At 54.7% G+C, this 26006-nt stretch overlaps 3 protein-coding genes across 4 annotated transcripts; 1 reads left to right on the top strand and 2 right to left on the bottom strand.

Moving 5' to 3' along the window:
- The first annotated feature begins 7033 nt into the window (after positions 1 to 7033).
- On the top strand, positions 7034 to 10206 carry CD63 (CD63 molecule). Its single transcript, XM_079714848.1, has 8 exons — positions 7034 to 7093; positions 7668 to 7744; positions 8686 to 8874; positions 9042 to 9116; positions 9219 to 9314; positions 9421 to 9558; positions 9803 to 9886; positions 10049 to 10206. Exons 2-8 carry the CDS (start codon positions 7679 to 7681, stop codon positions 10112 to 10114), a joined length of 714 nt encoding a protein of 237 aa, XP_079570974.1. The 5' UTR covers positions 7034 to 7093; positions 7668 to 7678; the 3' UTR covers positions 10115 to 10206.
- Positions 10207 to 11531: 1325 nt separating this feature from the next.
- Positions 11532 to 14252, bottom strand: RDH5 (retinol dehydrogenase 5; the record flags this gene model as incomplete). The annotated part of the gene is made up of 4 exons (XM_079714720.1): positions 11532 to 11755; positions 12054 to 12217; positions 13517 to 13775; positions 13943 to 14252. The coding sequence occupies 4 exons, from the start codon at positions 14250 to 14252 to the stop codon at positions 11532 to 11534; spliced, it is 957 nt and encodes a 318-aa protein (XP_079570846.1).
- Positions 14253 to 16273: 2021 nt separating this feature from the next.
- On the bottom strand, positions 16274 to 19968 carry BLOC1S1 (biogenesis of lysosomal organelles complex 1 subunit 1). Of its 2 annotated transcripts, none has more exons than XM_079715315.1 (4): positions 19837 to 19968; positions 19029 to 19101; positions 16757 to 16889; positions 16274 to 16531 (listed from the first exon to the last, which is right to left on the bottom strand). In XM_079715315.1, exons 1-4 carry the CDS (start codon positions 19895 to 19897, stop codon positions 16364 to 16366), a joined length of 435 nt encoding a protein of 144 aa, XP_079571441.1. In that variant the 5' UTR covers positions 19898 to 19968; the 3' UTR covers positions 16274 to 16363. The 2 variants fall into 2 exon arrangements, with proteins under 2 accessions (XP_079571441.1, XP_079571442.1); XM_079715316.1 differs by having other exon boundaries at positions 16274 to 16474.
- Positions 19969 to 26006: the final 6038 nt, after the last annotated feature.

Genomic DNA, 26006 nt, shown 5'->3' with positions numbered 1-26006 from the left:
GCATCTGGATTGGCCCTGTTGTAACAGTGACACAGGCTGGGAGGAGGCTGGGACAGGAGTCAGGCAAGGGTAGGGGGAAGGAGTGGCCAGAGGTCAGGGGCTGGGGGCCCCAGGAGCAGTGAAAGGAATGGGTAAGAATGTGGGGGCAGAGCTGAGGATGCAGCCTGGCAGCGGGGCTGGGGTGGAGCCAGAGCTGGAACTCTGGGCCAAGGCCAAGTTGAGTAGGAGGACCTAAAGGAGGCTGGGCTGTCCCTCCCAACCGTTTCCTTGGCCATCTCAAGTGGGGCGGCGTCCAGATATTTCTCAAAGCGAAATCATCTTAACTCCCATGAGTCTAAAAACAGGGTATGATCAAGACTTTATCATTCTTTTTTTTTTTTTTCCCCGGTACGCGGGCCTCTCACCGTTGTGGCCTCTCCCGTTGCGGAGCACGGGCTCCGGACGCGCAGGCTCAGTGGCCATGGCTCACGGGCCCAGCCGCTCCGCGGCATGTGGGATCCTCCCGGACCGGGGCACGAACCCGCGTTCCCTGCATCGGCAGGCGGACCCCCAACCACTGCGCCACCAGGGAAGCCCAAGACTTTATCATTCTTTTGTTTTGTTTTGTTTTGCGGTACGCGGGCCTCTCACTGCTGTGGCCTCTCCCGTCGTGCAGCACAGGCTCCGGGCGCGCAGGCTCAGCGGCCATGGCCCACGGGCCCAGCCGCTCCGCGGCATGTGGGATCCTCCCGGACCGGGGCACGGACCCGCGTCCCCTGCATCGGCAGGCGGACTCCCAACCACTGCGCCACCAGGGAAGCCCAAGACTTTATCATTCTTAAGGTAACAAAATTGCTCCCCTTCATTCTCCTCTGATCCTCCCAACTGCCCTGTGAGGTGAGGAAGGGAGTAGTCTCCCTCCTGCCTAAGTGGGAGAAAGCTGAGGCTCAGGGAGGGCGAGAGTTTAGTCCAAGTCACCCACTCACGTGGGGGAGAACGTGTCTCTCACCAAGGCTTCTGACCTCAGGGCGCTGCTTGCTGACGGCGAACACGGTGTGTCAAGACCCTGGTTCTCATCTGCAGGTGGTGCCTGAGTCAGTGGCTTCCTCTCTCTGGGCCTTACTTTCCTCACAGTGAGTAGGTAAGCTGACTTTGGCAATGATGATGTTCTCCTGGGTACCATGGTGTGCTGACCTTGTCTTGCCCAGAGTCGGAGTTGGCTGCACGGTGACTGGAGGCCCCTCTCTATGCCCACAGACTCCAACAATCAGAACATCTCCAACCTTGCCCTTGTTTTGATCTAACCCTGCCATCTGGGAGCAAGCACCCATGCCTCCCTCATATCCAAAGCTGGGGCCTCTGGATTGAAGTCTCAGGCCCCCAATTCAGACCCAACCTCTTGACCTTAAGTCCCAGCATCACCCTTCCTACCTTCCCCAGTGTAGAGATGCACTGTTTTCCTTTCTCTCTCCCATCCCTGTCTCCTCCCCTTCTTTCTCTCCACCCCCTCCTTCATGTCTGTTTCCCCTCTCCTATCCCCCAACCTCTCCCTTGTCTTCCACCCTCCTCTATTTGCTTCTGTATCTCTGTGCCCCTCTCCAACCCTCCTCAACTCTTCCCTCTCTTGCCTCCTCTCCTTCCCCATGCCTCCTGGCTCCTTTACCATGCTCCCCTGCCCCCAAGGGCTTCTGCGGTAGAAGTTCCCAGTTCACTGGGGCCTCTACTACCAGGGCACCTGCGTCTTATCTCTGAGCGGGCTCCTCCCAGTGGGGCTCAGGCAGGGGTCCTGCTGAGTGGAGAGAAGAAGGTGTCTGCAGCAGGCGCTGGACTCTGTATGGATCTGAGCTTTGGGAGGCCTTGGGCGCTGGCTACAAGCTACTGTATATTGCACTGGGTCTGGCCGATGCCTATGTGCTCTCAGATGGCACCACCCTTGCTTGGGACACCTGAGACTCCCATGCCCTGCTGCTGGCCCTGGTTGGAGAGCCAGAGGGCAGCCTGGCTCTGCTGTGTGGGCAGGGGACAAGCCCACCCCAGCTCACCCACCACCAGCCAGTGCCAGGCACTGAAGGGACAGAAGCCTGAGCTAATCAGGCAGCTTGATGGCATTTCTGGACACTAGCACTTGGAGTCGGTGCTGAAAGGTCTGAAGGATGTGATGTGAAGGCCAAGTCTGAGGTCAGCCTCCTCCCCACTCAGAGGTACACAGGGCTTTATGCCTACTTCCCAGGCTAGAGGGGGTAGGCCATTCTTCTTTTAAAAATTGTGTTAGGGACATAGAGAACAGACTGGTGGTTGCCAAGGGGGAGGGGGCCGGGGGAGGAATGGAGTGCGAGGTTGGGGTTAGCAGATGTAAACTTTTTTTTTTTCCCTTTTTTTTTTTGCCTCATCGAGGGATCTTACTTCCCCGACCAGGGATCAAACCCGTGCCCCCTGCAGTGGAAGCACAGAGTCCTAACCACTGGACCGCCAGGGAATTCCCCAAGCTTTTATATATAGAATGGATAAACAACAAGGTCCTACTGTATAGCACAGGGAACTACATTCAATATCTTATGATAAACCATAGTGGAAAAGAATATAAAAAAAGAATGTATATACGTGTATAACTGAATCACTTTCTGTACAGCAGTAATTAACACAACTTTGTAAGTCAACTATACTTCAATAAAAAATTGTGTTAAATAAAATTTAAAAATAAATAAAAAATTATGTATACATAACACAAAATTTACCTTTTTAAGTGTTCAGCGGCTCTAAGTATATTCACGTGTTGTGTAACTGTCACTACCATCCATCACCAGAACTTTTCCACCGTCCTAAACAGAAGCTGCATACCCAGTGGAACAATAGCTCCCTATTCCTCCCAGCCCCCGGCAGCCACCACACTACTCTCTGTCTCTATGAAGGTGACCAGGAATGGACTTTTCTTGCCCTCTCCCTTCCAGCTCCACACAGGTCTGTTCTCCGGGGTTTCCCTGGCCCCATCCTTTCCTATCTTCCTTGGCCCCATTCTTTCTCTCCCATTGCATGACCAAGCTGCTGCAGTACTCTGCACTGGCCACAATTTGCTCCCTGCCCTTCCCCTGGCGTTCCTCTAGGAGGGTCCCATTCTCCTGACTTTCACCTCAGCTCCACCCCTGCCTACCTTGATGCCTCCACTCCCCACTCAGCAGGTGCTTGGGATCCTGCCCTGACATTACACTGGAAAAGGCCACCTCATCCAATGGCCTTCTCTAGCATCTCACCTTTCTTTACTATTTGGCACTTCTGGCCACTGTCCCCTCCTCCTCTCATGGAGTTCTCTTTTCTCTTGGCCTCTGAGAGAGAAAGAGGAAAAAGCACGGGCTTTGGAGCCCCCAGAGATATGGGTTCAAATCCTAACACTGCCCTTTACCTGCTTGGACTCTGGGCACATCACTCCCTGTCTCTGAGCCTCAGTTCCCTTATCTCTAAAACAGGACAAATCATACGGACCTCACCAGGTTGTCATGAGGATTAAATGAACTCATGGCTCTAAGTGCCCAGCACAGTGCCTGGCAGAGTGCAGGGGTCCAGATCTGCAACTTCCTTTCTCTTTCAGGTCCTTTACTCCCCCATGTTCCTTAAACATAAGGGTTTCCCAAAACTCTGTCTCTGTTTTCTTCTCTTGCTCTGGCCTTCACCCATCTATGGGTTTAGATATCACTTTTATATATATATATATATATATATATATATATATATATATATATATATTTTAAATTTTTAATTTATTTTTGGCTGTGCTGAGTCTTTGTTGTTACGTGTGGGCTTTCTCTAGTTGCGGCGAGCGGGAGCTACTCTTCGTTGCGGTGTGCGGGCTTCTCATTGCGGTGGCTTCTCTTGTTGCGGAGCACAGGCTCTAGGCACGCAGGCTTCAGTAGTTGTGGCTCGCGAGCTCTAGAGCGCAGGCTCAGTAGTTGTGGCGCACGGGCTTAGTTGCTCCGCAGCATGTGGGATCTTCCCGGGCCAGGGATCGAACCTGTGTCCCCTGCACTGGCAGGCGGATTCTTAACCACTGCGCCACCAGGGAAGTCCTAGATATAACTTTTTATCTCCAGTCTGACTACTCCTCCCTCTCGAGTTTCACATCCCCAATTCCAGGTGGGACATCTTCACCCAGCTGCCTCTCGTGTGACAACCTTGGGTGACAACCACCTCTCCCCTGAGCACCCAGGTTTGGAAACTCTGAGTCATCTCAGACTCTTCCCACTTCCTCTCCTGCTCCCACAGGTAAGCAGTCACCCCATTCTTTGATCTTCCCTCTGAAGGGCCTTTCCAAGGATTTTCCCCTCCTTTCCCTGGTTCTGGCCTTCATCAGCTCTCCCTTGGACCATGATGTGCCAGCTACCCTCCAGGCACTCATCTCTCCTTTCATGGTAGGAACAATCCCAAGAGAGTTCAGCCTCTCCCCTCTGCCTCTAGAACACACCCCACACAGCTACTAGGTTCTCAACAGTCCTGTCACCCAGACTGTCTTCTTTTTTTTTGCTTCATCTATTGTCTTATGAAGTATTCCAAAATAAATTACAGACAGGACATCTCACCCTTAAATATTTTAGTATGCAGGGCTTCCCTGATGGCGCAGTGGTTGAGAGTCCACCTGCCGATGCAGGGGACACGGGTTTGTGCCCTGGTCCGGGAGGATCCCACATGCCGCAGAGCGGCTGGGCCCGTGAGCCACGGCCGCTGAGCCTGCGCGTCCGGAGCCTGTGCTCCGCAACAGGAGAGGCTACAGCAGTGAGAGGCCCACGTACCACAAACAAACAAACAAACAAACAAAATAATTTTAGTATGCATCTTTTTTTGTTGTTTTTTGTTTTTGTGGTATGCGGGCCTCTCACTGCTGTGGCGTCTCCCGTTGCGGAGCACAGGCTCCTGACGCACAGGCTCAACGGCCATGGCTCACGGGCCCAGCCGCTCCGCGGCATGTGGGATCTTCCCGGACCGGGGCACGAACCCGTGTTCCCTGCATCGGCAGGTGGACTCTCAACCACTGCGCCACCAGGGAAGCCCAGTATGCATCTTTAAAAAATAATTTTCCTATATAATCATACTATCATCACAGCTAAAAAAATTATTTTCTCATGTCTAATCCTCAGTTTATATTCAGATTTGCCTAGCTGTTCCCAAAATGTCTTTCACAGTCAGTTTGTTCAGGCAAAGATTCAGTCAAAGACCAGGCATTATACTTGGTGGTTAGGTAGCTAAAGTTTCTACATCTTGACTTCAGACCACCTTCCCCCACTTCCATCTGTCACCACATCCTTCCCCAGCCCTGTGAGCTGGCCAACCCCAACGTGTCATGGACTTTTTTTTTTTTTTAATATTTATTTATTTATTTGGCTGCGCCGGGTCTTAGTTGCGGCATGCATGTGGGATCTAGTTCCCTGACCAGGGATTGAACCCGGGTCCCCTGCATTGGGAGCTCGGAGTCTTAACCACTGGACCACCGAAGTCCCCATGGACTTTGAAAACTACTCCTTTTTTACACTTGGCCCTTTCCTTGTCCCTGGAACGGAGCGACTACCCTTTTATTGTCCAAGGTCACCTGGGAGCGCACCACCCACCTCTGTGAAATCTGTTCTTTTTCTTTTTTCTCTGGGGCAGAGGCACCACCTGTCCCTCCCTCTGAGCTCATCCAGCTGCCACTAGGGGTTTCTGCCTCTGTTCACAGTGTGGGCTCGGTTCTGCCTGCTGGCAGAGGACAGGGCCACCAATTGCCTCACCTCGCTGGCCCTGCGCCCAGCACGTCCTGGCAGAAACAGATGAAACTCCTTTCTTCAGCTTCTTTGCTCCTCCTCCACGGCCTGCCTGCCGTGATAACTGGGAAGCAAAGTCCAGAAGGAGCTTGGTGTGTCTTGCTGGAAGACTGTGATCCTGGAAACTGGTTCTCAGCCCAGCCCAGATCTCCTTCCTTCTGCTCTTACAGTTTCCTTCCTTGTGTACACATACCGAAGGCTCAGGAAACGGTTCTTCAGGCAGGACCAGAAGAACCTAAGGGGTTGGGTCCAGGCCAGGGGGGCAGGGGTGTGGTGGTTGGTTCTGTCCTTTGCTTGTTCACACAGCTCCTTCTGGGGACCACCACGGCCCACAGGAAGGGAGGCAGCTTGAGACCACCCCCTCACCTTCCAGTCCTCTCCTGGCCTTGCCCCCTGGGCTGTCCGCTAGGATGGGATGGGGAAATCCAGGGGATATATGCCATGCCCGCCTTAGTGTCCTCCCCACGCCTCCACCGTTAACAGGCTGATCCAGGAGGGGTGGGAGCTGACCTCAGCAATCCTCTCCCAGAGGGAGGGACCTGACTCTGACGTGCCATGATTGGGTGGAATGGTGCTGGGAAGGGCTTCCTCCACTTCTCGGCTCACTACTCAGGAGCCCTAGACAATGGAGAAGGGACTAAGAGACAGAGGGACAGGAACAGCCACTCTAGAACGCTGGGGGACCCCCAGGATGTGAGGCTGGGGACTTTCTGAAAGTTTATTCTGCCCCCACCCGATTCCAGAGAGCCAGCAGCGCCCTCTGCTGACTCGGGGAAGGGGTGGAACGGAGTTGGAGCGAGAGGAAGGGAGTGGGCTCTGGGTGGAGGATGCAGGCCTCTTGAAGACCATCTTGTCACCTCGACTCAGCTCTGCCGCCCGGCCGGGCGCTCAGAGAGTAACTTCGGGCCGCTCATCCCTCCTTTGGCTCTCACACGTCTCCTCCGCTTCCCTGAGCCAGAGAGAACCAGGCGGCGCCGGGCCCCGCTCTCCTACCCCGAGGTGGCCCCCTTCTGGCGGCGCCAGAAGGGCGCCAGGTACCCCGAGGTCCTGCCCTGGGCGTCCTCTCTTTGCGGGGGTGGGCGCTGTCTTACGGACAGGGGCCACGTGGCCTCGACCGGGCTGGGGGCTCGGCCTTACCCACGCGGGCCGGGTGACTCAGGCCGCAGCTGTTCTCGCGTCACATGAGGGAGGCTGGGGCCACTCGGCGGGGGAGCGGGCTGTGGCTGGAGCCGGGGCGGGGCCGCGCGCCGGGCGGGGCCAGAGCCGGGGGGCGCAGCTAGAGAGCCCCTGAGCCGCGGCGGGAGAGCAGCACACAGCCTCGGGGAACCCAGGTGAGGCCGCAGGGCTCGCGCCGGCTTCTGCTTGGGGTGGGGAGGGGCTCGCCCCGGTCCTCCGAAGATCCGCCACCCTCCCCGCCGCTCCCGAGGCCCTTGCAACTTTGCAAAGTTCCGGAGGCCCGGGTGGGGTGGGGTGGGGGTGGGGGTGGGAGGGGCGCCGGCCGCACTTCTGTTTGGCGGTGGTCAGAGCCCAGGGGAAAGGGCCTGGGGGTCGGGCTGGGGCTGAGGACTGTTTTTCGTGACTAGTTGGGTGGGGAGGGGGTGTTTAACGCCTGGGGGCTGGAGGGCCGAGGGTGGGCGTCCGGCCCTGGCCCCCGCCGGCGCCCTGGGTTGGGTCCCGGGCCGCGGAGGCGGCGGGGCGGGGTCCGGACTGGGCGGCGGGCGCCCCCACCCCTCTCCTGCGGGGAGAAGAGGGGGCTGGGAGACGTGGATCTGACCGCGGGTTTCCGGGTGGGAGGGGCCGGGAATGGGGGCCCCGCAGGGAAGGTCTCGAGGGCCGGCAGGGAGCTCGGAAGCCGAGATCCCCCCTCGACAGGTTCTGATCCCCCTGCCGTCCCCTCTGCCCCAGGCCAGGCAGCCATGGCGGTGGAAGGAGGAATGAAATGTGTCAAGTTCCTGCTCTACGTTCTTCTGTTGGCCTTTTGCGTGAGTGGGGAGCGGGGACGGTGAGGGCGCGCTGGCAGGGTGCGGGGAGACCTGGCTCCGGAGTGGTGAGGGCTGAGGGGCCGGGAATGAAGGCAGCTGGGGACCAGATGTGGAAGGAAAGCCCGGGGAACGACCGAGGCCAGCGCGGCCGTCCTCTTCTCCTCCAGCTTTCAGGAACCTCTGAGGCTGGTTTGGACCAACAATGGCCGGCCACCCTCCCCGTAACCCCTCCGGGCCCTTCCTGTCTGGTGACCCAGTCTCTTGTGATATGGGGCAGTGGGGCAACCAGCCAACCGCCTGATGCTATCGCCACCCTCCTCTCTCCCCCTCCACTCCCTCATTCCTTGCCATTCCCTCATCACCCCTCCCGGCTGCTTGGGGTGGGTAAGGGCTCTGCCCACCTCCATTCTCCCGTCCTGGGCTCCTGGCTGGAGAGGCTACTGTTTGTCCAGGAGGAGGCAGGCTCCTTTTACCCCCTTTTCCTCCTCCCTTCTCCTCCCTGGCCTAGTTGGCCTGAGGAACCCTAGTCACAGCTGATGAGGATGTGGTGGGCATTGGAGGATAGTGAGAGGGCAGTTCTGGGAACCCTAGAGGCCCATAGGAAGAGGCTCAAAGGAAGCACTGCTCTTTGTCAGGAATATGTGCGCTGGGGTCAAGGCTTTCTGGGAACTTCTCTTTTTGCTTTTGGTGAGGAGCTGCTTGAAGGAAGGCGTGGTTCCTCCTGGCTGCCTTCTCCCAGAGAGCCTTGAACAATTTTCCAGCCCTCACTGTGGGGCAAGGATGCGTCCTCTTTCTCCGCCATAGTCAAAAGTTTCCTGGAGCTGTGAGAATTGGTCTCTCTGGCGTGGGGTTCCGCCTGTGTCCTGGGTGCACCTGCCACCCTCCACCGTGGAGGGCTGATGGGTTGTGGGTCTTTGAATCCTGACCTGCCCTCCTCCCAGGCCTTTGCAGTGGGGCTGATCGCCGTGGGCATAGGGGCCCAGCTCGTCCTGAATCAGACCATCACCCCGGGGGCCACCCCTGGCTCCCTGTTGCCCGTGGTCATCATCGCAGTGGGTGCCTTCCTCTTCCTGGTGGCCTTTGTGGGCTGCTGTGGAGCCTGCAAGGAGAACTACTGTCTTATGATCACGGTGAGTGGGTGTGGGCCAGCCTGGGTGCCTGGGACTGTGGAAGGGCATTTCTCTGGAGGGGTCTTGTCGGGGTGGGTGGGTGAGGGAAACCTTGGTGAATGTTCCCGAGACCGGCGGGCCCCTCTCACCCGGACTCCAAACGTGACTCCCGTCCTTTGCACCTGCAGTTTGCCATCTTCCTGTCCCTTATCATGCTGGTGGAGGTGGCTGCAGCCATTGCTGGCTATGTGTTTAGAGACAAGGTAAGCAGGGAGTAAGGGGAGCGCCTTGCCTCAGAGGCCTGGATACTCTGGGACCCAGGTGCCCTGAATTCTGGCCTCAACAGTGCTCCTCCCTACTCCCAGGTGGTATCAGAATTTAATAAAGATTTCCGGCAGCAGATGCAGAATTATCCCCAAAACAACCACACAACATCGATCCTGGACAGTATGCAGGAAGACGTGAGTGGGGTTGCTGGGGGCAGGGGTAATGGGGGAAGGAGATTCTCATCTCCATGTTGAAGATGGAGGTTCACCTAACAGCCTTTTCCCCCATATCTTTCCGCAGTTTAAGTGCTGCGGGGCGGCTAACTATACAGACTGGGAGAAGATCCTGATGACAACCAAGCAAGTCCCTGACTCCTGCTGTGTCAATGTCACTCAGGGCTGTGGGATTAATTTCAACGTGAAGGATATCCATACTGAGGTAGGGAAGGGGCTGAGATAGTAGGGGACTTGGGGAAGCTGGGAAATGTTTCAGGAGGAAAGAGGGACCCGGGGTGGAGGTGGAGAGGGTTGGGGCTCTGGGAAGTTGGGTGTCAGGGGTGGGGAGGGAATTTGGGAATGCTAGGGGTGGGGTTAAAGGTACAGAGGGTGGGGGAGAGACAGATGGTCCAAGGAAGGTGGGTGGGAAGTTTCTGATGGTGTCTTGTGTGCCTGCCACCCTTCAGGGCTGTGTGGAGAGGATCGGGGGCTGGCTGAGGAGCAAAGTGCTGGTGGTGGCTGCAGCAGCCCTGGGCATTGCCTTTGTGGAGGTGAGAGACGCCCTTGAGCATCTGGGATCTAGGGGAGGGTGCTGAGCAGGAGGTGCTGGCCTGGGGAGGGGAGCCCTTGTGGTGTTTGGGGTCTCTTGGGTGGGTCCCGGGTACCTTGCCTCCCTGACTCCTCTTCACCCCCATCTCTGTCTTTCTTTCTAGGTCCTGGGTATCGTCTTTGCCTGCTGCCTTGTGAAGAGCATCCGAAGTGGCTATGAGGTGATGTAGGGGGTCTAGTCTCTTCAGCCCCCTCATCCAGGGGAGTGGGTAGACTCCAGGTTTTTCAATTAAACGGATTATTTTTTCAGACCGAAAAGAGAGAGAGTCTCAGTTTGTCTTAAAGAGTGATACTTTATCCCTTCCCCCTCCTCATCCATGTTCCTGTCCTCTGGGACCTCGTTCTGTTTGCACCTCTGGAAAGGCAGGCCTATTTTGGGGGGTGTGGAGGAAAGGATGATTGTGCTGAAGGCGTTCGTTGGGCTGGCAGTGGAAGTGGGGATCCCGAGGAGGCTGAGGCCCACTGCCCTCCCTGTCTCCTAGTCTCATGCTGCCAGGCTCAGTGCTGAAGGGTTCGTGAAGCCATTTCCCACGTCAAAGGGATTCTCTACAAAGGTCCTACCTGGGAGAGACCAGCCCACATCCACTGTCGACATCTTCTCCCTGGCCTTCTGCCCACCTCTGAGGGCCCAGCAACTCCTTGCCACACTGACCCTCAAGGGGGCCTGGCTCCTTTCAGGATGGTGACAAGTTGCTTTTATACCTGTGTGGCCAGTGTCTATCCTTCTTGACTTACGTTAGATAACAGAAGAATTTAAGAGAGTATTGGCTTTTTTCCCATGGAAACCACCCAGCTTGGCCTTGACCCCTCTTCATCACCTCCCCATGCCCCGCTTCCCACTCCAAACACTGAATTTCAACCTTACTCCAGGTAGAAAGGAAACATCCAACAGTGCCCTCTAGTGGCCACCCCTCCAGGTGCAGCTTCAAAGATGCCTTACAGATGCAAGACAATCCCCTTGCGCCCCCGAGTGGGTGCTGGTTGTTTTGCAGGTACTAAATGGGCCAGAGACCCTGGAGGATGTCAGCCTAGTTAGTTAGGAGTTACATGGGGTCTTCCACTGGGCACCTTCATTTTTGCCCACCTACAGTGTTTTTGGTTTTGTTTTGAACAATACACATTTTAATTAATTAATTAATTAATTTTAAATTTTCGGCTGTGTTGGGTCTTTGTTGCTGTGCGTGGGCTTTCTCTAGTTGCAGCAAGCGGGGGCTGTTCTTCATTGCAGTGTGCGGGCTTCTCATCGTCACGGCTTCTAGTGTTGCAGAGCACAGGCTCTAGGTGCCCGGGCTTCAGTAGTTGTGGCACGCGGGCTCAGTACTTGTGGCTCACGCGCTCTAGAGCGCAGGCTCAGTAGTTGTGGCACACGGGCTTAGTAGCACTGCGGCATGTGGGATCTTCCCGGACCAGGGCTCGAACCCGTGTCCCCTGCACTGGCAGGCGGATTCTTAACCACTGCGCCACCAGGGAAGTCCCAATACACATTTATTGAGTGCCTGTTTTGTACCAGGCACCAGGCAGTGCCAGGGTGGGGGACAGAAATAAAGTCCTTGCCTTGAACAACAACCTCTTGCTGGAGGGCTGGGTTCAGTAGACCGCCTGAGCAGGCTTGGGAAGGACCCAGGTGAGCACAGCATCCACCAGGCTGGCTGGCAGGTAGGAGGCTGGCAGCCAGAGCAGCTTGGCGTCCCAGCCTGGGCTGTAGCGGGTTCTGGGGTGACGGGCAGTCAGGGCATGCTCCAGGCACTTGCTCACCTTGGTCAGGTCCGGGTCACAGATCAGGTTCATGATTCGCTGCTGCACTCTCAGATCTGCAGCCCAGCGGACAGTTGTAATCAGTGTCCCCGCCCCGTTCCAGCCTACCTCAGGCCCTGTCTCCTGGGTCCTGGGGCTTGCTGCCCAGTAGAGGTGAGAGGGGTCCTCAGTCCCCTCCCCAGTTTGGGGAGTGGGCAGGTTGCACATGGCCTGGGTGTTCTCCTATGGCATCCCATTCACCCTCACCCCTTCCCTGACTGCTCTACCCACCTCCCCCCAGCAGGCTGGTGCAGGCCTGGCCTTTGTGGCACTCTCATTTCCCTTCATATGCCCTTGCGTGGGCCCATCACTCACACTTGGTGAGGAAGGTCTCCCCATAGAGGGCCTGTGTGGCTGGAGGCAGCCGTGCCCAGCAGGCCTGCAGGTTGTCCTCCAGACTTTGCAGGTTTGTCACAGGGGTTCGGAAGAAGCCAGGCTCCACGATAGAGACTCGTACCCCGAAAGGAGCCACGTCCCGCCTGGAGTGGGGGCAGAGGGAGGTTTCTGGGTCCTTGTCTTTATAGGGAGAGGACTTCAGGGACATGGGTAGGGAGGAGGCTAAGATAGGAAAGCATCACAGGGTCAGTGGTCATGACAGGAAGGGATATCCCCGCTGCCCTGGGATGAGAGGCACGTGGGCCAGAGGGAAGGAGGTATTTCTGAGGTTTGTTTTCCTTTGTATTCTCTTCTAGCATCTAGTGCAGGGACCTGCAAACTTCTTAAAGGGCCAGACAGTAAATATTTTCCGCATTGCAGATGTAAAATTAATGGTATTATATAGCTACTTATATAACCATTTACACTGTCACCATTTAAAAATGTAAAAGCCATTATTAGCTTGTAGGCCAGTGGCAGGATCTGGCCTGAGAACCACAATCTGCCAACTCCTGAACTGGAAGAACCACATTCCCTATATCCCCAAACACAGGGTTGAGCCTCAAGTGCTGGATATGGAGGGTATAGACTGGTATTTGCTGGGGGAAGGCGGGAGCACTCGGCACAGATTGCAGAAGTCCAAGTATAAAGTATGTGCTCTGTGATGCTGATTGGAAAATTAAAAGACTGAGGCATAGGGACAAAAGGAGATATTGATGTTATTTGCTGAGTGATGGTGACAGAGGAAGACTTCCTTCAGGAGGTGGGCCCAGCTTGGGGGAATCGAACTCTGTTCCTGTGTCATCCTTAAGTCTCCCTTGTGCTTTCGTGGGACTTTGAACATTATTGTCTAAAGATGAGGGGCAGGAGAATGTAATGACCAGGGTCTGTAGGCAAGCAGACCTGGGCATACGTCCCAGTGCTCCCACTAACTACCATGTGGTCTTGGGTAACTTATGTTACCTAAGGGTGTTAACACCTACCCTTACAGGATTTTTGGGAGAATTGAATGAGAAAGTGTTCAGTAGAGGTACTAGCTCATGGTAAGTAATAGTTGTATTAGTAATAATAACATTAATAAGAATGAGGGCGGGCTTTGGGGGGCATTTTCTACATGCCAGGCTCTGTTGGGGCCTCACATGTACCTCATTTTACTCACCCATGAGGCGGGCTTTCTCATCCTGATTTAACAGAGGAAGAACAAACTGGGGAAAAGAGAAGTAACTGACTAAGGTCACCAAGCTCACATGAGAGAAGGCTGGGATTTTAACCCACAAACTCGAGCCCTAAACTGTCTCTAAGTTTCCACGACGCCCTGTTTTCATCAGCTCTGCAGGGCAGATGCTAATTTGCTTGTTGAGTGGGCTCCCCCCGGACTGGGCGCAGGGCCCTGCACCCCTCACCTCAGGCTGTCAGAGAACGCCTCCAGGCCAAATTTGGAGACACAGTAGCCCCCTCCATTGGCTGCCAGGCGGCCCAGGACACTGGTGATGTTGATCACCCGGCCCTGGGCCTGCCGCAGCAGGGGCAGCAGGGCGAGGGTGACCCTGATGGGACCCAGTGTGTTCACATTCAGCACCCGCTGGAAATCCTCCTGTGTCTGCCAAGGTGTGGGCCCGATGAGGCCAGCCATGCCGGCATTATTCACCAGACCGAAAAGCCCTGTGGGGAGGTGAGACGGGCACAGGGTAGGTGAGGCATTCCAATGGGCCCTCTCCTTTCCAGGAGGATCTGAGCCCTGCTCCTCCCCCGCAGTCCCCCTAGCTTCCCACAGCCCCTGCGAGTGCACACCTTACGCCCCGTTCCCGGTGGCCCCCTGCCACACTCACCTGCTTCCCCGACGTGTGTTTCCACCCACTTGGCTGCCTGCCGGACGCTCTGGGGATCTGTGACATCCAGCAGGGTGGTGTGGAGTCGGGAGGAGGCCACCCGCTCGAGGTCCTCTGCCCCTGAGGGGGTCAGGCAGCTGGCCAGGACCCGGAAGCCTCTCTGGTCCAGCCTCAGTGCCAGAAGCCGCCCAAAGCCCGAGTCACAGCCGGTGACAAAGACGAAAGCATCGCTGGCGGGCAGGCTCTGCCGGTCCCTGAGCAACCACAGTGCTGCCCAGAGCGAGACTCCCAGAAGCAGAGGCAGCCACATGGCTGGACCCCAAGTGACCTGCAGGTGGCAGCCGAAGCTGGGCAGGGAGACTTGTCTAGTTTACTCTGGCCCACCAGCCCTCGCTCCTCATATCTTCCCCCTAGCTGGAAGTCTCTGGTTTGAGCAGACTGAGGAATTATCTGCTTGGCAGATAACTCGCAAACTACAGTTCATCTAAGTAAAGCGAAGATCTGGGCAGACCCTGTATCTGTGGGTAACTTAACTAAAACCAGATGAGCTGGGTCCTGTGTGCAGACCCGCCACACAGGAGCAGAGGGATCTTGTTTGTTATCACCTCTTACCTCCTGCTAAACCAGCTGGGCCTTGTTTTTGGAGACACATACGGAGCCCCTGCATTTTAGTCCTGCTGGCTCCAAGCTTACTGTGTGAGGCCGAGCACCTCACTGTGTCTCTGAACCTGTTTTCTCATCTACCAAGTGGGGCTAACACCCAGCATGCCCACCTGGGAGCTGCGGGGGATCAAAGGGGATAAAGTGCGAGGCGGCGCATGAAAAGCTTTAGGCTTTGAGTTATCAGTACATGAACATCTTGCCAGTCTTCTCATAGCCCCCGAGCTCCCAGTACCCTGCTTACCTTCTCAGGGGAAAGCTAGCAGGCACTACAACACCTGAAGTTTCTTCTTTTGCTTTGCTTGAGAAACTTTGCTCCAGGGCTTCACAGGCTCCCACACTAGCTACCACTGAGGCCAAAGTCCGAGGCAGGTGGACTGGGTGCCAGAAGTATTAAGTGCATGTGGGGTGGGGTGGGGTGGGGGAGGAGGAGGAGGAGCCAGGGAGGCTGAGGCCTGTGGGTTGAAGCCAGGGCTTGGTACAGGCCAGAAGTGCCCAGTGCCCTGCTTGGCTCTCTTTTCCGGTGGGGCTCCCTGACCACCTCTGTCACAGATTCTTTTTTCTTTTTTTTTCTTTTTTCTAAATTTTTGAATTCCACAAGACCTAGTCGTCTTTTTTGTTTTTGTTTTTTTTTTTGCGGTACACGGGTCTCTCTCTCATTGCTGTGGCCTCTCCCGTTGCGGAGCACAGGCTCCAGACACGCAGGCTCAGCAGCCATGGCCCACGGGCCCAGCCGCTCCACGGCATGTGGGATCTTCCTGGACCGGGGCACGAACCCGTGTCCCCGGCACTGGCAGGGGGACTCTCAACCACTGTGCCGCCAGGGAAGCCCCGTATTTTTTTTTTTTAATTTATTTTTTGGCTGTGTTGGGTCTTTGTTGCTGCACGTGGGCTTTCTCTAGTTGCGGCGAGTGGGAGCTACTCTTCGTTGTGGTGCGTGGGCTTCTCATTGCGGTGGCTTCTCTTGTTGCGGAGCATGGGCTCTAGGTGCCCGGGCTTCAGTAGTTGAAGCTCGCGGGCTCTAGAGCGCAGGCTCAGTAGTTGTTGTGCACGGGCTTAGTAGCTCCGCGGCATGTGGGATCTTCCCGTACCAGGGCTCGAACCCATGTCCCCTGCATTGGCAGGCGGATTCTTAACCGCTGCGCCACAAGGGAAGTCCTGTCACAGATTCTTAAGAGGAGGGAATCTATCAAGGATGGCAGCTGCCCCTCTCTGTTGGTGACCTTGGACCTGTCACTCCTCCCCCTTCCCTGCTCTGAAGTGCTCCCATGCCCAAGAATTAATCTCCCAACTGATCCAGACTCATGACACTACTTAGCACCAGGCTGGGAGAGGCCGTGAGCACGTGGAGAGGCAGAGAGCCAGAGCTGGACCAGGCCTGCTCCCTGTCTTGTTTCTCCTCTGCGGGAAATGGAAGTCCTGGGTTAGGAAGCTTGGGACAGGGCCCCCTGCCCTTCTCTGGGGAGGGGTGGGAAACTCCCACCCTCTGCTTACCCAACAGTACCTGCATCAGGTACCAGGCCCAAGGAAGAGAAGAGAGTTGAGCTTGTAAGAGGAAGCTAGTTCCAGCCTCTACCCAAAAGGTACCATTGCTCAGGGGAAGGGTCTTCGAACCTTCCATTCCTACCCGCCACACTGAGCTAGTAGCTCCTTGAGACAAACACAGAGAAATGGAGGCTTGTGTTTTATTCATGGCCTGTCACCCTCCTTCCTGCCCGCCTGGGGGAGGTAGGAGGAGTGGGGGAGGGGAGGGCAGTGGGGCTAGGAGGGGGCCGACTGCAGCTGCCCTTTGTAGATGTACTCCAGCGCGGTGGCAATGGTGCGCATGTCCAGCTCGATGCTCCGAGCCCAGTTCTCCACATCCCCAATTTCCTGGAAGGTGGTGGTGGGGTGCGGGAGCCCGGGAGTCAGGGTGGGTGGGGTGTGGCTCTAGGGGATGGATGGGGGCACTTTCATTCCATCCCCTAGAAAGGGCTTTGCGTGGACCCACCAGCTGCTTTTACTTCTCTAGCTTCTGTGACACTGGGGCCATAGGTTTCTGGGGTTTATGGGACGATCCCCACTTCCTCCTCAACCCCAGGCCTGAGGTGACCCCACTGGAGGCAGCCAATGGGGGCGCAGGATGTGGCTGGAGACGTAGGGAGCATGGCCTACCTTGAGCGCCTGGTTGAAGTTCTCCACCATCCCGATCCACTGGCCTGTCTGCTTGGCAAACTGGGCAGCCTGGACCTGTAGGGTCTTCACCTCGTGGTCCAGCTTTCTCTGGTTCATGTAGGCCTGGGCCACGCTAGAGGTTGGAGGAGGAAGGAGGTCAACTCGCCCAGCTGGTGGGGAGTGGTCTCCAGAACCGATACCCCATTGCCAGAATGGGAGGCCGGTCAGGAGTCAGGCTGGAGAAAACCGTGTGATTTTGGCCATTCCTGGATGTGAGGCAAATGACTACGATGTACATGCAAATGAGCCTGGTCCCTTCCTTCCACTCCCAGGATTCCCAGGAGAGCCTAGCCGGGAGCTGACCAGAAACATACCATTTCCGACCCCCAGAGGAGTTCTTGAAGCTGGGTGAGAAAAGGGAGGGTTAACCTGGTGGGGCTGAGGGGTATCACTGAGGAAGAAGCTGGGAGGGAAAAGGGGGCGTGGGAAAGCTTGGGAAATCCAGCGGCAGGGACACATCTGGCAATCATTGGAAGGCCAGGGATCTGTGCGAGAAGTTGGGAAGGGAAATTGGGCTCCTCCCTGAATCTGGGGTGGGATGGGAGAGCAACCCCCTCCCCAGGAACTCAGGGTCAAGGGAAGGTATCCCAAGGGCTGCTTCTTGGCTCTCTCGCGGTCCTTCTCCTCTCGCCCACACAGATAAACGAACACACACACACACACACACACACACACACACTCTCTCTCTCTCCCTCTCTCTCTCTCTCTCTCTCTCTCTCTCTTTTCCTTCTGCTCTAGGCAACAGGTTTTCTATTCTCCTCGATCATGGTTGCCTGCGGTTACATTACTGCCCCAAGGCTGGTATCCCCCCACCCCGCTCACCAGCGCCCCCCCCGCAATAACTGTGCAATAACTGTTCCGCCTTGTTGGCTGATGAATCTTTCATTCCCCACCCCAAAGCTCTGGGTCAGCTGAGAGACCCCACCCACTGGAATCTGTGGGGACTGGAGGGGACAAGGGGACGGGGTGGGGGGGTGTCCAGAGAGTGGGAAGGACACCTGACAGGGGCTGAGATAGACTGAGCCTTTGTTTTCCTTTCCGGGGAATGAGAGGAGCCGTGGGCAGCAACACAAAACCCTTTCTAATCTGGCTTTGGCTTAGCTGCCCTCTAAGCTGAAAGTGGGGTGGCCCCTAGCAAAGGAAGAGAAGTAGGAGAAGCCTGGGCCAACCACAGAGCAGAGCCCAGGAGGCGCCAATGTGGGAGGGAGGGAAGGCACAGACCCTGTCCCTTCTCTCTGGGAGATAGCTGGGTCACAGTACGGGGTGTTGTGGAGCTGAAACAGTCATAGCAGGGTGCTCCCAATGCTTCAAGATTCCCCTGGGAGTTCCTGAAATCCTCATTTTCCCTGTTGACCTCTTGCTTTCTGTCATTCACACTGCGTGGAGGGAGAGGCCTGGAGGGAAGGGAGATCAGAGGCCCCAACCACAGCCTTCTCTCCCCCTAATCTTCCCGAGATGAGCAATGAAGGTGACAGTTCCTGCCTGGCTCACTTGGGTGACTCAGTCTCTGAATTCACAACAAAGCTATTCGACTTGCCCTGGGGTGGAAGGCATCATACTGCCTCCTTTCTCCCAACAGACGGCCTGGCTATCAGATCATCATCTCTCCACTTTTCTGGGTCACTCAGGGTCAAGAGACAATGTTCTTTGCTCCTTCCCAAGTCACTGGTCATTACTGGTATCCTCACTTAGGACCAAAGCAAGGGGTGGTCTCTGGAGACCCAGAAGGAAGGGAAGTGACAGCCTGGCTCTAAGGTGGCTCCTGGCATAGGTTCTGCCCTCACCCTCACCAGCTGTGCCATCTTTTTCCTGCCAGCTGCTCTCCAGGTCTGCCAGAGGGTGGGAGGTGGAGAAGGAGGGGCTGGGAAGCTGTGGTGAAGGACGGTGCTCTCCCTCCCGCTGGAAGTGACAGCTGGACTTGGACGGGTGAAGAGAGGTGGCCAGATGGCATTAAGTTGTGAGCACCAGGGAAGTTATTGTTGGGAAGGGGAAATCTGGCTGCTTTTCCAACAACCGCAGCTGTTCCTCTCTGCCCTTGTTAGGGGTCAGAGCTGGCTCAAGCCTCTCTCCATAAAAGTTAAGCTGGGTGGGGGGAGGATAGGGGAATGAGCGGAACATCTCATCTCCTCAAGAGCAGTCTGAGGGCTAGACCTTGCCAGTGCCTAAACTTGGGGGGGGGGCGGGGTTGGTGTTGATGGGAAGAGGTTCATACCCCACATTGAGGTGATCCACCAAAGCTTCTGTCAGGCAGGTCGCTGCAGTGATAGCCTCTCGCCTCCTCTTCTCTGGGTGGAGGGGGAAAAGGGATTAGACTGGAGACTTGGTTTTTTGAGGGGTGGTGCTTAAGGTTCCCCCACCCATTCATTACTATTCTGCTAGTTGTGGGAGCATTTCAACTAATCTCAGAGTGCCAGAGCTGAAAGGACCTTGCAAAACATAAAGCAAGCCCTTTCATTTTGGCGGGGAGGAAACTGGTACCCTGAGAAGGGAAGCGATTCGCCCGGGGAGGCTAACGAGTCTGTGGCAGCGCCCAGGACTCCAGACTCTCAGGCACGCTTTTCCCAATGTCTTGGCCTTAGGATTGGTAACTCCGGGATTCCCAGCCCGGATTCAGGAAACAAGGGTACCACCCCCATTTTGGTGGTTTCAGGCCTCCAAGAATCCCAGCTCTGCCGGGTCCCCAACTCCCTCTTCCCTTCAGGAGCGTTCCTTCCCACTTCCAGGATGAGCGGCTCCCTGGACCAATCGGCACAGCGTTCCGTGACAGAGGGCGGGGCTAGGATGCCGCTGAGACTTAGCGTGGGGGGCGTTGCCGTGGGGGACTGGAGCGCTGCTAGAGACCAGGGCCCGTTGGCAAGAGAACGGAACTCCCCCCAAAGCTCCTCTAATTCCCTCTCCCACATGCCCGTTCCCACGCCGGCGCCCTTCCTTGGATTTGGGCCGTTACTCAAGGTCCCAGGCTCCGGGCTGAGGCTAGGCCGCGGCGGGAGAGAAAACGGCGGACTGGATATTTGGCTCACCCTGCAGCTCCTTGCGTTCATTCTGCTTGGCCTGGTGTTCTTTCAGCAGGCGGGACAGCATGGTCGCGGCGGGCTGGGGGAAGGGCGCGCCCGGCCCACTCCGGCTCCCGGAACTGGAACGAGCTGCTCGGCTCCCGCGGGGCCCGGGGTCACGTGGCTGCAGTGTCACGTGAGGCGCGGAAACCGCCCTCCTTTTGAGACTTGGGGTGGTAGGTAGTGAGGATCTTGGCTGGGAAGGGAGGGGATAGTAGGGCCAGGTGAGCTCTTGTCTTTATTGGGAGCTCACTTTTGGTGAGTGTGGGAATGTGGGTTTCGTACCCACATTGCAGAACCAGTTTTTAATCTCCTCTGGATCTCAGGCTCCCAGGAGGGTTGTTGTTGCCAGGCTGTCCATCACGGTTCGGTTGTTGCGGGAGCAGAGGCTCCCAGGACTCATTGAAATTCTTCTCCTTCCCTGGCCGTTCCCTTCTGGCAGCTCTGGTCGGTTTTCAGTTGATCCTCAGCTCCTCCCTCTAGGGGGGGAATGCTTTTCTCTCTCTTCCAGCTCTCTCTCTTCTCACCACCCCGCCAAAGTCCCTCAGCTCTGGCTGATCATTGTCGAGAAGAAACATTTTAGGCCCTTCCAGCGGCCTCCTAGGGAGCTTTGCTAATTTGGCTGGCTATGTGTGGTGAATGTGCAATTCCATCTCTGTCCTTTTGTGGTCAGGGAATGCAAACCCATTTATTTCAGTCTTACCAGCAGAATAAGCTGCTGCCAAAGTAAAAGGTAAATTATATAACACCTCTCTGAACTAAAGAGAAATGCTTCTGGGATTAACCCCAACAAGAAAAAATTATAAACATCCGCAACACATTCTTGCTATTACAACATTCTCTCTTGGTGCACTGTGCACTGACATGCCGGGTGACTTTGGGCAAGTTGCTTATCCACTCCGGGTGTTGGTTTTCTCCTTAGGAAAATTAGAAGATCAGATTAAATCAGTGGTTCTCAGCCCTGGCTAAACATTAGAATCATCAGGGGAAGTTTAAAAAAATATGCCTTGGTCAGATCTCTGAGGGTGGGGGCCTGGTATAATTATTTTTTAAAAAGTTGTTCAGGTGATTCTTTTTTTTAAAAAAATTAATTTTTTGGGCTGTGTTGGGTCTTCGTTGCTGCTCGCGGGCTTTCTCTAGTTGCTATGAGCGGGGGCTACTGTTCGTTCTGGTGTGCAGGCTTCTCATTGCGGTGGCTTCTCTTGTTGAGGAGCATGGGATCTAGGCCTGCTGGCTTTAGTAGTTGTGGCTCGTGGGCTAAGAGCGCAGGCTCAGTAGTTGTGGCGCACGGGCTTAGTTGCTCCGCAGCATGTGGGATCTTCCCGGACCAGGGCTCGAACCCGTGTCCCCTGCATTGGCAGGCTTCTTAACCACTGCTCCACCAGGGAAGTCCCGCTGATTGATTTAGAATAGAACATTCTTGAATTTTCTGAGTCAGAGTTGAAGATTACTGATTAGTTCACTCAACTCTTTGCAGACTAGCATCTTAAATCCCGGTAGGTGTACAAGTGTCAAAGGATTAGTGAGTGAAATGGTTAAGTGGCAGCGTAAAGCAGAACATTAAGTGCCAAAATAAAAACTCTGAATAAAAAGTGTTGGATACTGTGTCTATGTGTTTTTGCTTATATGTGTACTTCTTTAACAACATATCCTGAGTGCTTACCATGTGTGAATCACTTTACGTGTGTTATTTCATTTAATTCCTAGAACAATCATGTGAAGTATAGTAACTGTCATCCCCAGTTTGCAGAGGAAGAATCTGCAGTACAGAGCAGTGCAGTAATAGAGCTCATAAGTGGTCTAGCTAGGATACAGATCTGGGCTCTCTGAGGCCAGAGCTTGAGTGTAACCACTGTACTATACCATAGAACCCATGGGAGAGAACCCAGGAGGGGGAGGCCTAGAAGCACTTTTGGGGATGGCTCCATGTCTCTTGTCATTATACCTCTCTATGCTTGTGGGGCATCAGTTGGAGGGAATCCTGGTAGTGGGGGGAGTGTTTGGGAGGAGGCTCCGCTCCAGAGAGGGGCTGAGCAATACAAGCGGGAAGAGTGAGAGCACTGCAGGGCAGCCTGGCCCAGTCCTCCCCCACTCTGGCTTTCGCTTCCAACCACAGTGAGCAAGCAAAATAGAGGCAGACTGGAAGATGCCTGGTGCCTCACTCGCAAAGCTGGGAGAGAAAGGCAGGGGTTGGCCGGGGTGCCAGAGAATGGTGACAAGCGGATCGTGAAACAGAGGGCAGGGGCTAACAAGGGAGGGTTGGTGTTGGGGCTTTCAGTGGTGAGTCTGTACTGTTAAGATCAGGATGACTCATGGAGAGTGCCAGGCTCATCCTGTATTACCCTCACCCCGTTGGTACAACTGCCTGACATTTTCACAACGGTATAGAGCCTGCCAGGACTCTGCGGACATCAGCCCCGCCCTCCTCTCCCACACACGGGCTGTTCCTTTGCCCTAGAGTTGGGCAGAGGACATGGGTGCCTGTATCTGGGGACTCCAGTTGATCTCTCCAGGGTCATCCTCCACCTACTCTTTTTCTGGGCCCTTGTTGCTCACTGTCTAACCTCAGTGTCTACTGTGGTTGAAACTCAGCTCCACCTGCCTTTGGTAGAGGTGGACACTGGCTGCATGAATATCCGGAGAATGACTCTTGAAATCTGAAATCTCTTTCTGCCCACCTCTGCTTACAATTTCCCACTCAGATTATTTTTCTCTTAGAATAAATGAATGCAACTCCATACTCTTTTTGTCCACTCATTTCCCTGTTCTTTTGAGGTCTCTTTCAGATAGCTTTAATTAGCAAGCTCCAAGCTGACTGGCCGGGCCAAGCCTTAGGGCCGGATGCTGCTGAGCTGTTAGGAGTTGGGTGAGGACTGAGGGAGGACATGGTGTGAGTGGAGAAGGCTTCTCATACTGGGAAATCTGGCTGGGCTTCAAGAGGGGGCCGTTGGTGGTGTGGCCAAGTTCCAAAGGTTGGCCTGAAGCCAGTGCTCAAAGAAAAGGGGCCCTCAAGACAGTCTAAATGGCTCACTGTGGGAAGTGACCTCCCAGTCCTTCTCCCCAAGACGCAAGGGATTTCCCTGGGATCCTCAAAGACCAGAGCGGTCAAGTCATTTCCCCACTGACTGTCCTCAATCACGTTTATATTCTTTCTCTCCCAGCCACTCCCATAGTTCGAACTTTGGTTCCAGCCAGAATTCAGAGGCTAGCAGAAGGATTCCAGTGCTGGAGAGGTGGGTGGGGTGAGAAAGTCCTCATGTATGTTGGGGAGGAAGAGGCTGACCCTAGGACATATGCTCCAAAGCTCTGCTGCCAGATGAGGTATAGGGAGAAGTTAACCCTGCAGTGTGTGTCCTGGAAGTGTCTGCTCCTAAGCTAGAGACAGCAGCTGGGCAATGTGTGATCTGGGGGAGGTGAAAAACAGGGATCCCTGTCAGAGGGGAAGAGGGCTGTTAGAGGGGGAGGGGCTGCCAGACAAGGGCCAAAGTCTTTGCTGGGTCTGGAATCCATCAATGTTTAAAATGTTTTGAAATTATTTTGAAATAGTTGTAGACTCAGAGGAAGCTGCAAAAAAATAGTGCGTGAAATCCTGTGTACCCTTCACCCAGCTTCCCCCAGAGGCGACATCTTATATAACTGTAGCACAATATCAAAACCAGGACGCTGACATAGGTACAATACTGTTAACTAGCCTACAAGCCTTATTCAAGTTTCCCCAGTTTTTTTTTTTTAACATGCATTCATTTGTGTGTGTGCGTAGCTCTATGCAATCTTATCCCACGGGTAGATTCGATAACCACCACCAAAATCAAGATACAGAACTCTTCTTCCCCAGGAAGGAACTCCCTATGCTATCCTTTTATATTCACACCTCCACCTCCCCATCCCTGTCCCCCGGCAATCACCAATCTGTTCTTCATCTCCACAGTTTTGTTATATTAGTGGAAACACATAGTAACAGCATTGGTGTTTTTTGTTTTTTGTTTTTTTTCTGTCGTGCCGCAGGGCTTGTGGGATCTTAGCTTCGCGACCAGGGATCAAACCCGGGCCCACCGCAGTAAAAGCGTGGGGTTCTAACCACTGGACCACCAGGGAATTCCCAGCGCTGGTTTTAGTTTAATGAATTCCTGAACTTTGAACTCAAATACAGAAGTTCTCTGGCAGGTTGTTTATTCGAATATTAAGCTTGTTCCATTCTCTGGATTCCTCCGGCTTCTTCATTCCCCCTTAACCTGAAATACTGCTCCCCACTCCAACAATCTGGTTCCATTTCTCCTTTAGGGAAAATCTACACATCTACATTTACTAGGCTGGTCTGGGACTCTCTCATGTTCCCCGCCCTCCCTTTCCCGGCTATTTATAGCCAGGCTAATTTTGGGTGGCCTGTCTCTCTCTCTTCTTTCCTGCTCCTTCCTCCTGTGGCGGGTGAGGTGACTTCTCAAATATTTGGGCAGAGGAGGTCAGAAGCAGATTCTTGGCGTCTGATTTCAGCCTCGGATTTAGCAGGAGCCAGTGGAATAGAGATGGAGGGAGGCAAGGATTGCAGGTGCAGAGACAGAGGCAGCTGGGGCTCTGAAGGCATTTTGACCCCAGTTGGATGTTTGGGCTGAGAGTCAGGAGTCCGGGTTCTATCCTGGTTTTACTCCTCTGCATTCTCCTATCAGCTCTTCTCCATTGTCTGGGCTCTGAGATAGAAAAGGAATGGAGAGGGTATATCTGGGGGATAATAAAAGTAGGATCTCGGGGCCAGCCTGCTGAACTACCTGGACAGCACCTGTTTAGAGGTGTGCTGGTCCCCTGGAGGGGATGGCCACAAGTGTAGTGTTGCAAAAATGGAGGCCCAAACTTTCAAATGTATAGTAACTTACACAGGGCAAGGATTGTCCCACTGGGCAGCAGAGTGAGAGCCTATTTAAAAATTAAAAAAAAATTTTAAGTATAATCCTGGAAAAAGGAGTAAGAGAGACAAAGGGAACATGGGAAGAGGAATTAGGGAGAACACATATTGGAGCTTTGAAGACAGGGAGGGAGAACAGAGAGTCTTAAGGATATGATAGTGTTTGGGGGGCAAAGGAAACATTAGAGACATTGAGAAATAGTCTAGAAAGATTCCAAGTGACAGAGACAAGAAGGGGGATGAAGACAGAGCTGGGGATGAAACAAAACCAGAGGGTGAGAGAGAGAAGGGAGAAAAATGGAAAGATGGATATACCCAAGACCAACACCCAGTAAGAAAGAGAACTAGGAACGGGATGTGGCAGCAAGTGAGGTTCCAGTTGTGTCAAATTATTTCCTATCTCTCTTCTTGGCCCCATTTCTGGATTAGAGTTATAAATAGCACAGTTGGAAAATGTCCTCCCACCCTTTGCCTTTGTCTCAGTCTGGGGGGAAGGGAGAGGCAGAGGGACAAGTCCCTGTGGACATCCCTGGGAAGCCCCACCCCGATCCTGCCTGGGCCAGCGCAGGACCCTGTCCCCTCCAATCCCTTCCCCTTTGGAGGGTAGGAAATGTAAGGTTCTGGGAAGGATCTGGAAGCCAGAGACCTCTTTCCCATCTCTCTGCCTCTTGGGGCCAATCTCTCACATTTTTGGCCTTCTTTGACAGTCTATGCTTTCACCCCAGCTTAATTTCCTCTTCCTATATCACCCTCAGTCTTTTCCTTGTTTTCTCCCTTCATTCCGTCCTTGGTGATCAAACTCTTACCCTTCTTTCTCCATCTCTTTTTTCTTTCAGTTTTCTTTCTACCTGCCTCCTTTGTTCCCCTCCCCAGGCCTGCTGAGTTTTTCTTTCTTCTCGCCTCTCTTTTCCTCTGCTTCTCTGAACGCTGACGATGTATGTGTCCAGCAGAGCCGTCGTCACGGCCGGACTCTGAGAGGTGGGATGGGATGGGGTGGGAAATGGTTTGATTCAAACAGCAGGAGAGGTGCTCTGTGTGTCCATGGGGAGAAGGGACCACACCGGACTCATCTGCATCTTTCTCTCTGCATTTCTCTCTTCCCAGACTCTCCTTTAGCCTCATCCACTTCCCATCTCTTACCCGTCCCGCCCCCCGCCGCTCCTCTTTTTCGGCGCCTTTCTATCCTTATTTCTCACTCCCTCCCCGTTCCCAGACACCGCCTCCACCGCTCGCGGGCTAG

The sequence above is a fragment of the Hyperoodon ampullatus genome (assembly GCF_949752795.1).
Source record: "Hyperoodon ampullatus genome assembly, chromosome: 11".
Lineage (NCBI taxonomy): Eukaryota > Metazoa > Chordata > Mammalia > Artiodactyla > Ziphiidae > Hyperoodon > Hyperoodon ampullatus.
The sequence above is the reverse complement of the archived record's forward strand: the minus strand, read 5'-3'. Positions and strand labels throughout refer to the sequence as shown.

Bases quoted from the DNA above. Each gene is read 5' to 3' on its own strand.
- CD63 (XM_079714848.1), top strand. From the start codon at position 7,679: ATGGCGGTGGAAGGAGGAATGAAATGTGTCAAGTTCCTGCTCTACGTT. The intron at 9,315-9,420 runs GTGAGTGGGGTT...ATCTTTCCGCAG, and splicing joins TGGACAGTATGCAGGAAGAC to TTTAAGTGCTGCGGGGCGGC. The intron at 9,887-10,048 runs GTGAGAGACGCC...CTTTCTTTCTAG, and splicing joins TGGGCATTGCCTTTGTGGAG to GTCCTGGGTATCGTCTTTGC.
- BLOC1S1 (XM_079715315.1), bottom strand. From the start codon at position 19,897: ATGCTGTCCCGCCTGCTGAAAGAACACCAGGCCAAGCAGAATGAACGC. The intron at 16,890-19,028 runs GTATGAACCTCT...TCCAACCTCTAG, and splicing joins GTGGATCACCTCAATGTGGG to CGTGGCCCAGGCCTACATGA. The intron at 16,532-16,756 runs GTAGGCCATGCT...TCCATCCCCTAG, and splicing joins ACTTCAACCAGGCGCTCAAG to AGCCACACCCCACCCACCCT.